The sequence below is a fragment of the Mus musculus genome, chromosome 4 (genome assembly GCF_000001635.26).
Source record: "Mus musculus strain C57BL/6J chromosome 4, GRCm38.p6 C57BL/6J".
NCBI lineage: Eukaryota > Metazoa > Chordata > Mammalia > Rodentia > Muridae > Mus > Mus musculus.
In genome coordinates, this window is record NC_000070.6 from 83,260,765 (window position 1) to 83,273,665 (window position 12,901).

Below are 12,901 nucleotides of genomic sequence, written 5' to 3' on the forward strand. Positions count from 1 at the left end.
GACCAGGGTGAGCTGGGAAAAGGAAAGGCCACTTCCTTCATTCTCTACACTTCAGTGATGGTTCAGGGGCTCTTAGCCTCTAGAAGACAGAGAGACCAAGCCTCAGTGGATGCTTACCTTCACTCAGTTGTTCCAGGGACCCTCGAGAAAGGAGACTTGAGAAAGACTCGACAACTGTGCATTTCTTCCTGTATCTGCATTGAAGACAAGGGCAAAGATCAGCATCAGGCGAAGCTCACTGTCACTGGTGATCCTTTCAATCACAGCAAGATGTCGCCACATGGCAATTCCTAGTCCCTCTGCAAGGCCAGGCCTCCCTCCTCTGCATACAGTGCCTAGTCCTGAACCACCAACCATGAGCACTCAGCCTACTAAGGGTGGTGTAGAGGAGCCCACAGGCCCACTGCATACGAACCTCCCCTCCTTTGTGGATGAAAGCAGAATGCCTGAGGTAAGTGCCTCCACTTACCTCAGAAAAGAGTGGACTGAAAGTGCAGTCAGGAAAATGTTCTCCATTTGAGATTATAACAAAGTCACATGACGATTCATCTTAGCCACATTAAAATTCACCAATATAAGTAAGAGCCTTCACGATGGCCTTCTACATGCAGAGTACAGCTGAGAACTGACACTCTCATTCCAACAAATCAAGTGTCCAAAGGCATCCTCGGGCAAATAAAAGTTCCCTTCTGAGTGTGCAATTTCTCCCACATAGAACAGGTGCACTCCCTGTTTGACTTGACATGGCACCCAGTTCTTAACCAACCTACCGCAAAAGAACTAGAAAGATGCTCTCTGCTAGCCCTTCTGAAGCCTCCCTCAGACTTGTACCATAGCTCAGGCCCCATGTACCCAGCAGAGGGCACAGGTGCTAAGTGGGAGCTGTATTATAATTCCACTGCATAGAACGGAACTGTCCAAGACACTTTAAATCTCAAGTCCTGCTCCATAGCTCTGGCTAACCTCAAACCAACCCCTTACTTCAGCGACCTGCATTCACTTGGCACTCTGGCGGGAAGGCAGGGGTTGTCTTAGCTCGGATATAAATTACTCAGTCATACTTTTGGCAGGTTTGTAAAGCGTCCTTCATGGCAGAGATGCCATTCTGGATGTCCTGCTGCTCGAAGGTCATGACAGCCTGCAACACCACAATGGTGCTGTAGCCCAAGGCGTGGTACATGCTCTCCTTGGCCCTGGAAAAAACACAGCCGGTGAGTACATCTCAGTACAATGGAAAGGAAAGACACAAAAGCCCAGGTTTTTTCTGATACCAACAATACCTAATCCTCACCGTGTATATCTCAACTTCTCCTCCATAGTTACTGAAATGATACAAGCTCCAAAAAGCCTGCTTTAAAACCTCAAGTATCAATTGAAACCCACACAGTAGAATGAAGTGCTGGGGACAACATGCCTTTCCCTGATTCAACACAAGGGGGCAGCCTCTGGACTTTTTTTCCTCGGAAAAAGTTTATAAGCAAAGCTATTTTTTTTTCCCCAGTTGAATGGGGGCAGTGCACCACCTTAAAATCTGAAAAGGGTGAGGCTTGGTGACACACAGCTGATCTTAGCATCCAGAGAAGCAGAAAGAGGAGCTCAGGAACTCAAGGTCCTCTTCTGTGAGTCTGAGGCCAGCCTGGGCTACTTGAACCTTATCTAAAAAAGGAGGATGGAGGGAGAAAAAATCTAAGGGAGGGGGATGAGGCAAGGCAAGGCGAGTCGAGGCGAGGCGAAACTTTAATGTGATATGAAGAAAAAGTGCCTTTAAAACTGTTCTCTCCTTTCCAGTCAAAGCCAAGAGGAAGCAAGATTTTTGCACTAAATTAGGTCACGCACAGAGAGACCTGAGAGAGTAGCCCTTAGGATCTAATATCTGAGGGTCCTGAGGAAAGCTCCTAACAGTGGGGTAACCAGGCTCTGGTCACTGCCTGAGCGTGCTAGCTCCTCTCAAAGCCTCTTACCTGACCATCTATGTTTCAACATCCTGAGGCAACCTTATTCCTTTTGTTCTTCCTCACACAGAGTCTAAATAAAGAGCCTTTGTCCTGAATGAAGGCACTGCCCGCCCACCCCAGTTATCACCCCAGTTATCAGTGGCAGTTCAAACCTCACACTCAAGTGGGGTGGAAAAGGAATTTTAACAATGAACTGTGCATAAAGATCAGAGACCATGAAATCAATAATTTATTTTTATGCTATTTTATAAGCACATTGTATAAGTGAAAGAGGGTTTGTTTAAAAAAAATAAATAAATAAAGGACACAGAGACACTGAGTCAGAATCGAGAGCTAAAGAGCAGCAAAGCCAGGCAGACCGAAGATGATGAAGGAAGCAGGGGTCCAGTAGACGACAGGCAAGTCTTAGGGACACTGCTGGCCACTTGACATGAGGGATCAGGTCCCCCCAGTTCAGCATCAAAGAAGCTTCCCCCGTCCCCCTAGACGCTGAGTCTGGAGACCACTACAAGATCACTTCTGCAAAGTCCACATCACATACACAGCTGGGGCCAGTGAGCAGGTAGGGTGTGTGTGTGTGTGGGGGGGGGGGTGCTGCCAAGCCTGAAAGCGCAGCGTTAGTAACTTCCATGACAACAGTAGCGAGCCTTCATCATATTCCTATTCTCTGAGATTTGATCTTAGCACTGGGATTACGCATCTCTAGTTATTCCCCTGCTGGCTTCAAAGGCAACGCTGGTCAGAGATTCTCCAAAACCATGGAGACGACGCCCCAGCACGCGTAGAGGCTAGGGTGTAAGCATCGGAAAATTTCTCCTGACCCAATATGAAACAACACTTCTTTAAAGCTGATTGACCGGATGGGTCCCATTCAAACTAGCTTATACACACTGAGGCAGGCACAGACACGGGAACATACAAACACGACATCAGAAAAACACATAAAATATCAACTGAGAAATAGAGTTAATTACCATGGACGTAGCAACTCTAGGGCATCTTTAAATTTGTTACTTAGAAATAAGTTCAGTGCCTCTGCACACTCCTCCAGGCCGCTCTTGAGATCCACCTTGGCTGATGAACTGAAGAGAAAAAGGAAAAGACATGGGAGTTTGGTAACTTTTACTATTAGCTCCTTGCCCCGGGAGCTAATAGTAAAAGTAGGGCTGGAGACCAGCTGACATCCCCCCTCCCCCTCCTTTGGTGCTTCTCAATGCTGGGGCAAAGAAGCTTCCCCCATCCTCTGTAAGGCCAATGCTCTGAGCCTATAAGAAACAGGTGGATAGAAAAGAGGCACAAGTGTGCACTGCACACACAGACATGGCAAGGCTGAACTCTGGGTGCCCAATTACCCTCATTAACACTGAGATGCAGATAAGTCTATGCAGGAGAGAGGGAAGTAGAGCCAGAGACAACCAATGATTTTGTTTTTCTGGAGTTTGCTCTTTGAAACAGGGTCTCACACCACAGCCCAGGCTGGTCTGGACCTCAAGGCCCAATTCTCCTGCCCTAGCCTCTGAGTGCTTTCATCATAGCCATAAAACTCTGAACTTCATTTCCCTGAAAAATCCTTCTGGCCGGCCAAGGCAGTTGGTGTCCACTCGAGTCTTTTTTCCTCTGGCTCTTCTTCCTAAGTGGGAAGGAGGGGAGGGGGCACACAGCACTGCATTCTCTCTGGAATAATCTCTCTTATCAGACAGGGGCCCTTCAAAGAAGGTTCCTCCTTGTTCTTCCAAAAGGAAACAGGAAAAGAAAATGACATCCCAAAATATGGTGCCTTGCCACGCTGACCACTAACGGAGCTTAGAACCCATGTCTCTTAGGCCTTCTCCCATTTCCTTTTACCTTCCTTCTTTTCATTCTTTTTAACTGGAGTCCTGGCCTAAAGCTCACTAAGTAACCCAGACCAGCCGAGAACTGATGTAATCTACCTGCCTTGGCTTCCTAAGTACATACTACCACTCTTACATTCTAGGGCATCATTTTCTAACAACACCAACTCTGTCTATAACATAGCTGGGCCTCAACTTCCTTATCTGTAAAATGGGAGCACAGCAATCTATTTCCTGGGGCAGTTTTGAGAAAGTTTGACCAACAAACAAGTGCCCATAGTAGGCACCAACTACATGAGGGGTTGGGAGGGCAAAGGTCACAGGCACGGAGGCCTAATTCTGAGGATGACTGTGACTGAAAGATGCTCCCTAACTATTATACAGTGGGGTGACTCATGGGAATATCTAGGTTGCAGGGAGGAGGACTTCTAGGCTGCATATGCTGCAAGCAAGACAGAAAATGAGAGAAATGACAGAAACTAGGCCAAAGTCAGAGACTATAGTGTCAGAGGGGGTGGATTCTATCCTAAGAACAAAGCCAAGTGCACTGTCTCAGAAATCCTGTCCCCCAGCAGATGTGGGGAGCACACCTTTAGTCCCAGCTCTCGAAAGGCAGAGGCAAGCAGATCTCTCTGAGTTTGAAACCAGCCTGGTCTACAAAGCAAGCTCCAGGCCAGCCAGGGCTACACTGTCTTAAACAAAACAAAACAAAACAAAACAAAACAAAACAAAACAAAACAAAACAAAACAAAACAAAATGTCGGTGTGCCCCAGGCTTCTCTCTGAGGTTTTGCACCACCCCTCAATGTGATCTGCAGAGAAAGGCCCTGTTTTAATAATCTCTCACACATAAATTAGTCAAAATCTAGTAATATTTGCTTAGTAGGTATCAGCTGCTGCTGCAAAAGCCAGAGAAGACAAAAATTCGAATGCAAAAAAGGATAAAAATGTGATTGAATTATACACTGAAAGGAAAGAGGTAAAAATTAACATCTTCCCGAACTAAAAGGCGTGGTTGGTACACGGCATGTAGTCCGAGCACTTGGGAAACAAAGGCAAGAATGCATGTGAGTTTCCAGCCAACCTGGTCTCATATTGAGATCCAGGACAGCTGGGGCTACATAGAAAGAGCAGGAGGAGGAAGAGGAGGAGGAGGGAGAGGAAGAAGAGGAGGAGGAATAAGAGGAGGAGGAGGAGAAGGAGAAGCAGAAGCAGCAGCAACAAGCAACTTAGTCTAGTCTAAGTTCCTGTACATTAGCTCTGCTTTGGCCATTTCTGCCCATCCTAGTTTATTTAAGTATGAGTGCAGTGAGCTGCTCTTTAATAGCTCATTAGTGTGATGCTATTTTTGCAATGCCTAATTTGCCTCTAAAAGAATTAACTGATTTTTAAACAGCTTCTTGGCAAATACTGGGAACTACCTTGATTTAGCCTAGTGGTGAAGATGAGAGATCTGGATAAGCAGGGAATTCAGTGCCGTGGGCAAATGCCAAATGAGTTCGGAAGAAGCAGGAAAGGCAGGGAGGAGGGAAATAAGCAGGAAGAGGAGGTGCACACCAGAGGCCCGCCTTCACTTCCGGAGCTCAGGCTGCGTTCCCTCTTACACTAGGAAGGGTCTTTCCCGAGGATATGGGGAAGTGTACTGGTGGATGCTTACTCTCTGATACAAAGGGTAAACACTGCCTACATCACCCTCTAAGACAAAGAAGCCAGGTGTGGCGGCACACACTTGTAATCACAGAAACTAGAAAGCTGAGGAGGAGCACTGCTCAAAGTTCAAGACCAGCCGAGCTAGATAGGGAATTCAAGGCCAGCATAGACAACATGGTGAGACCTCTTATCCAAATGACAAAGGCTGCAGAGATAGGTCAGTCAGTAAAGCATGTGCCTTGTAAACCCCAGGACCTGAGTCTGGAGCCCCAGAAACCACGTAAAAGCAGGATGCGGTGAAGCACACCGGTAACCCTAGCAACGATGCGGAAGATGGAAAGAGGTGGGTCCCTGAACACTCACAGGCCAACTAGCCTGGCCTATGTGGGAAGCTCCAGCCCAGTAAGAGATCCTTCCTCAAACAACGGTAGAAGGTTCCAGGGGACAGACAGCTGTGGCTGTCCTGTGAACATAGCATTGCAACCCCTCCCCCCACAAGCATGCTATCCATTAATTAATTAAAGAGGAAAAGGGAAGCTAGGTTAGGGTCAATGGTTTGATCAGTCTATCCTTCATTCTTTTTTAAAAATAACAAGATCATGCATAATAAAATAAAATTATAATAAAATATTATATCCACTTAAAAAGCACAGTCCAGGATACCCAGTATAGCCACATTACTGTGCAATCTCCAGAACTTTTATACCCTACAAAACTGAACCTATGTTCTTAATTTTGCTTGTTTGTTTTTGTTTTTGCTTTTCGAGACAGGGTTTCTCTGTGTAGCCCTGGCTGTCCTTGAACAACTCACTCTGTAGACCAGGCTGGCCTCGAACTCAGAAATCCACCTGCCTCTGCCTCCCAAGTGCTGGGATTAAGGGCACTCGCCACCACTGCCTGGCCTGAACCTATGTTCTTGTCACTAGCCTCCACTCAAAATTTGCCACAATCAATGATTTAGCCATTTGGGAGTCTCATCCTACTAAACTGTCTCTGGAATTTTACCTCCTTAGTGGCTATAATCTCCTTCATGGTGCTGGGATTCCCCCAAAGCAGCCTTCATTAATAACTGACACTAGCCTGCTTTGTACCCACATGGGGATGAAGTAGAATCCATACAACAAGAATAAAGAAGTTTTTAGAAAGTTTCTCTCTATTTCTTTAACCTGAGAGCTCAGACTCCTGCTTTCATGAAGGAGGATACATTTCCTTAAATACAATACACATCAAAGGGATAATGATACACTTTGTCCTTGAGGACAATGATATACTTTATCCCTGGGATTTGAAAATGAGCAACCTTTGCAACAGCCCACTTCCATAAAAAATGCCTGCGTGAAGACCTAACAGCATGTCTCCTCTCTAATTACGGGACATGGTAAGAGGCTGATCCGACGGTGAGAGTGCCGGCCAACACAGTCTTCCCTCATTTTTCCAAAGTGCTTAACACAACTACTTCAGCAACTAGTCTATCAAGAAACTGGATGTGATAGCACACCACTTGCTGAAATCTGTGACTTTGTCACTCGTGCCCTTTAAAAACACTGGTTTTTAAAGATACAGTATATGATAATAAATACAAAATCAAACAATTCCAGAGCCACAAAGTATCATAGCTAATAGTCATGTTCTTCTCTACGTATCAAATTTCTTCTATGGGAAGATTTCTCTCCTCTTATTTCCAGGTTGAATGATAATCAAAAGAAACCATCACAAGGATTTGAGACTAAACAAACAAGAGGTCCGACAAGGGCAGACGGAATCACAAAAGGTATGCTGCCCGGAGATGACGGCAGAACGTCGTTTGCCTGGTTGCAGCACCTATCAATTCACATAGCATCTACTGCTTCCAGTTTCTTAAATGGTGACCCAAACTCCCAACTGCCTGCCCCGTTTGGAGCCGCAGGCAGGTGTTTGAGGGGAGGGGCAGACCAAGGAAGAGCAACCAGGTGTACACTGGTCATTTCCTGGACCACCTAACTAATGCCAACCACACTCACAGACTCCAAAAAGGCTGTTGCTTCACGGACATCAGCAGAATGAATATCTTCTGATGAAACAGGCTGGGCACATTGCTATGGCTGCAAAAACTACAAGCGTTACTACCGTAATAAAAGCATCTCTACAGCATTGCCCACACTCTGCCTCCACATCTTCCTGGATGTACATCTCTAACCTTTCCTCTTCCTGACTCAGATGCACAAATCTCACTTATTTTAACCTAAGCAAACTAAAGAAGGAAATAACTTACCCTCAGCCTCTCTGTGTATCCTACCATGGCATCTTTGCTAGTTTGCATCTGAAATGCCCCCAAAGACCGATGTATTAAAAGCGTTCGTCTCCAAAGGTGTATTATCTGGGAACGGTAAACTAAGAGGTGGGGCCCAAGTGGCAGATCTTTAGGCGATGGACAGACACCCTTAAAGGGAACTGTGGTGCTCTGGCTTCCTCCTCCTGTCTCCTTCCCTGACCATGATGTAGTGCAGTATTGCCCCGCCATGCACTCCAAATTCCCTCCACAACATGCCCCCTATGACAGAGCCAAAAGCAGTGGGGCTGGCCCATCACAGGCCAGAAACACTGAATTTATGGTTTGTGAGACAACAGAAACCTTTCTAAGTTGATTGCTTCAGGTAGTTTCTATGGTAACAAAAGCTGATTATGCTTAGCACACCTACCAAAGAACTAAACAGTGGCATCTGTCACCAAAGCCCAAGTCCTGCCCCAATGTCCTCCATTCTCATCAAGAGCTGACCACGAAATACAAAGAATACCTTGCAGAGGGCACCATGCACGTCGCTTTACAACATCTGCCTTGTGGACCACATTCAGAGCTCGCCCACCCTGAAATCCTTGTCTAGCTTGTGTCCTCTGCTGTTTCACTCTCAGCCCCTATGTCTGTGGCTCTCGCTAGAACCCTCACTCTCTCAGCTAGCCTTCCCCCCTTCCCAAGGTCCCTCTGCCCATCCCCTCCCCCTGCAGCCTCTCCCTTCTTATAGCCTGCTGTCTCCCAGAAACAGCATCCGTGATCCAGGCCTTCCAGCTAAGAGTCCCAGGCCTTAGCTTTAGTCGAGCTGTGACCTTACTCATTAGTACTTTCAGTTGTGTTTATTTTACTACGGCTTTTAAACAGCTTTATAAATATTGATGCATTAGTGACCTAGGAAACATAAAAATTAAAGGATAACTCTAAGAAGTGAATATTTTTTCTAGACAAAAAAACAAAAATTCCATGAGCAAGGACATTTGGAATTTTAAAAAGCAATGTGGAAAATAAAATTTTAAGACTCTTACAAGTTATTTCCACCTTCATCTCCATCCCTCAACCCCTTCCATATTATGACAATTTGCCAAACTCATGAGTAAATTGGACCCACTTGTAAATAGCTAATTCCAATTGTGAACTCTCACATGAAGACCTGATATATAAACTTCAAAGCTCTACAAGCCCATGAGTAAGAATGCACAGTGTTTCCCATGGGTTTTAAGAGAACTTTAACAAAAAGGCCTGTAACTCATACAAGATCAACCGAAGGCTCAGGAAAGGCTGGATGGATAAAGCACTGGGCAGAAGTTCATGTGCCCAGAACCCACGTAAAACCAGATGCTGTGACTCATAATCCCAGCATTGCTATAGAGATAGAGGAAGTGGAGACAGAAGCCAGTAGCCGGCTAGCCTGGAGTAAACAGCTAGCAAAAGACATCCTGCTTCTTCACACAGAGTGAGTGGTAAGAACTGACCTGTGTGTGTCCGTGTGTCCTCTGACCGCCACACACATGCACACGAGCACCCACATTCATGCACACAGCATACACAAACATGCAGATACATACACACGTATGTGAGCACATGCATTACATATTACACATACTTTTTGAAAAAACATTAAAAAAATCAACTTAGACAATCAGAAATCTGTTAATTCTGGAATAAACTGAAAAGACAATAACTGGCAATTAAATAGTATTATAATTTTAATCCATGCCTATTAGGGATGGAAAATATAATGATCTGTAACTTTTAAAAGCAGACTACAGAACAATGTAACATGATCCTAATTAAAACAACTCAGTAAGTCTAAGAAGGACATAAGCTTTTCTGAAGCTACTGAGTTTCCACAGTGGATATGTTTCTTAAAATGTATTTTCAAAATCCCAGCACTCGGGAGGCAGAGGCAGGCAGATTTCTGAGTTCGAGGCCAGCCTGGTCTACAGAGTGAGTTCCAGGACAGCCAGGGCTATACAGAGAAACCCTGTCTTGAAAAACCAAAAAAAAAAAAAAAAAGTATTTTCAAGCCAAAGACATGAGAAAATATAAGGAAGAAAAATAGGAACACAATGTTAGTTTTTAAAATCTATTATAGGTCACATGTGGTAGTTGTAATTCCAGAACTTTGTGTAGAAGGGTTGGGAATTCAAGGCCATCTTCATCTGTGTAGCTCACTCCAGGCCTGCCCAGCTACAATAACAAACAAAACAAATAAGACCAAAGTTTTAACCTTTAAAGATAGGCCAGTAAGAGGTTCCTGCTGCCAAGCCCGAACGAGGATGATCAGAGTTCAATTCCTGAAACCCACAGAGAGGAATGAGAGAACTGACTCCGCATGTTGTCCTGTGCCCTACACGCACGCACGCACGCGCACACACACACACACACACACACACACACACACACACACATGTGCCGTGGTGCTCGTCCTCACACACATGCACACACACAAAATAACACTCAGGTTTGTCCAGAATCAAGAACCTGTGCCCCAGAATTGAATTTAGTATTGCTGTTACTATACCACCAAGCCCCCTGGCGTGCATCTTCTTCTCTAACTTGCCAAAGGACTCCATAACTGCCTAGGCCCACCCCCACCTCACTGGTGTTCTAGTCTCTTGAGAGTACCCAACAGTCCCCACATACCCTTCAGGTCTTCCCATAGCAGATGCTCCAAGCTGTCTGGAGGTCCGTTTGGTCTCGCATGGTACAAAGTGAAAGCCGCTGGTGGCCATGTCCGATGGAGATCTGTGGATTGAAACCAGTGAGGGGTTTTAGTTCTTTGATCTGTGAGAAAGGGCTGCACAAACATGAGAGTACAACACACATGCGTCAATCATTTCGTATGGCTCACCTCTACTTCAGTTTGGAAAGCAAGTAACGCAATTCTATTTTGTGTTAAACATTTCTGAAATAAAACCACTGGGAGACTTACCAACTTTCCTTATGTTTTAACATACATAAATATTAAAATCACCCACAGCAATATTTCTCAACCCTCCAAATGCTGTGACTCTGTAATACAGTTCCTCATATTGTGGTGACGGCCCCCCAAACCATAAAATTATTTAGTTGCTACTTCGTATCTGTAATTTTGCTACTGATATGAATCATAATGTAAATATCTGAAATGCAGGATATCTGATATGCAATCCACTCAAAGGAAACATGACCTATAGGTTAAAACTACTAACCCACAGCCTTCATCTTTTGTATCCCTTTTCTTTAATTTTTTCCTCCCCCCACCCCCCTTGAGGAAGAGGGCAGGAACAGGCAGAGTCTGGCAACATAGTCCTGGCTGGCCTGGAACTCCTATGTGAATCAGGGTGGTCTCAAATTGCCACGTCCTCCTGACTCTATGTACCAAATGCTGGGACCGTGAGTGCGTCACTGCTTAGCCCAGATTACTATATGTATAGTCTTCCAGCGTTTTGTTTTGTTTTGTTTTGTTTTTTGTTAGGGTCTGTCTCTACTCACAACAATCTTCTGGCTTCGACTTCCCAAGGGCTGAGATTACAGATATGAGCCACCAAGCATGGCTCAGAACTTTTTTCCCCAAGTAAAGCTATACATATTTTATTAGAACGTTATTGAAATAATTATTACATTTATAAGATGGAGCCCTGAGGCAACAGCTACCCACCCTCTTAGGCTGCTGGGTTTGTTGCAGTTTTAACGTGCATGGCTGTTCTGGCTGCATGGGTATCACGTGTGAGAGCCTGGTGATCCAGAAAGCCAGAGTGAATATCTGAGTTTTCTGAGTCTGGAGTTTCAGATGGTTATGAGCTGCTGTGTGGGTGTTGAGAATCCAACTCAGGTCCCTCTGAAAGGGTAACCAGTGCTCTTAACCAGTAAACTACCTCTCCAGTCCCACTGTTTGTTTGCTGGTTTGTTTGGTTTTTTGTAAGAGAAAAGTTTTGTCTATAGCCAGACTGACACTGAAAACAAACCTTGCTTGCCCTCAGCCTTCTGAGTGCCAGCATTGCAGGTGTATGCTCCCATGCCAGGCCCTGAATACCAGTTCTTCAATAAAACAAATTCCTTCCCACCGGCCTCTTATTTCCTAAGTGTAGGTGAGCAGCCAGACCTGGGTCTGGTTACAAATACTTAAATTACATCCTTCTCACCCTTTATGCTTTTATACACACTAAAAGTCCCAGAAAGTCTATGTTTTAAATTTTACATTAACATCACAACAGGCCTATGATACTACAACCTGCACTTTTTCAGCAGTATTTGCTCAGGATCAGTTGTTTCTCTAGTTTAGGATGTGAGTTCTGTAACACATTTCAAATACAAACATCAATAGAAAGGTATGCGTGTCTGACCATCTCCCCTTCTGCATGGCTACTTCAGGGATCTGGTCATAGCATGCCACCAAGGGCCACATCACCTTTTTGACAAGAGCCAAAATTCATTCTTAAGGCCAGCAGGCATAGTTCTACCTACAGCTCTGTGGGACCGTGAAAGGCAGCCTGCTTTCTGGTCGAGCTAGGTTCAAACCCAGCAGATTAATCTGGAAGGGACAGAAGGCCTGTTTGCCATGCTCCCAGACATAGGCTCCTGACACGAGGACCCAGCTCCTTAATTCTGTGGCTATCAGTCATGTAGTCTATATAGCCAAGTATGCTCCTCCCCACAGTTACCCTGCAACAGCAAGGTAGCCCAGCCCACTATAAAAGGGGCTGCTTGGCCCCTCCTCTCTCTCTTGTCTCTCTTAAGCACTTGCTCTTACTCTCACCTTTCACCCTCCTTCTTCCCCCCTCTTCTCCCCTCTCTCCTTGTGGCCATGGCCAGCTTCTATTTCTCTACACTTCTCCCTCTCTCTGCAATAAACACCTTGAAACCATGGACTGCCTCTTCTCATCAGGATCCACCGGGCTGGAGCAATGGAGCAGGCCTTCCTGTGCTCTAGCCATGCCCACAGAGCGAGCAGCCTGAGCTAGCCAGACTCTCGCCCACCCAGAAACCACCCAGCACCTTTCCCCTGCCCCTTCTCCCTTCAGCCCTGGGGCTGACCTAGCTGCCCCAGGGGCCCCCACTTCGTTCTCAGCCCTTCAGCGACATCCAGCCGCACCTGGGATGTCCAAGACTGAAAACCTGTTGTCTGTGGCCTCCATTTGGCCCAGGGACCCTGAAGCTGGCTCTTGGTCTATGGTGCCCGAGAGCCGTAGCCAAGACTGCGCCTTCCCCCA

At 45.7% G+C, this 12,901-nt stretch overlaps 1 protein-coding gene across 5 annotated transcripts in view; it reads right to left on the minus strand.

Annotated features, from left to right (window-relative positions):
• Positions 1-12,901, minus strand: part of Ttc39b (tetratricopeptide repeat domain 39B) — a 104,010-nt gene that overhangs the window by 40,465 nt on the left and 50,644 nt on the right. For all 5 annotated transcript variants that reach the window (XM_006538241.4, XM_006538239.3, XM_030253766.1 and 2 more), the window contains 4 exons: positions 10,353-10,454; positions 2,930-3,037; positions 1,062-1,193; positions 118-194 (listed from right to left, as the gene is read on the minus strand). Coding sequence is in view for 3 of the 5 variants with exons in the window: in XM_011250101.3 (XP_011248403.2) it covers positions 118-194; positions 1,062-1,193; positions 2,930-3,037; positions 10,353-10,454 (419 nt within the window). In the remaining 2 variants the exon portion in view is untranslated. The remainder of the gene's footprint in view (positions 1-117; positions 195-1,061; positions 1,194-2,929; positions 3,038-10,352; positions 10,455-12,901) is intronic.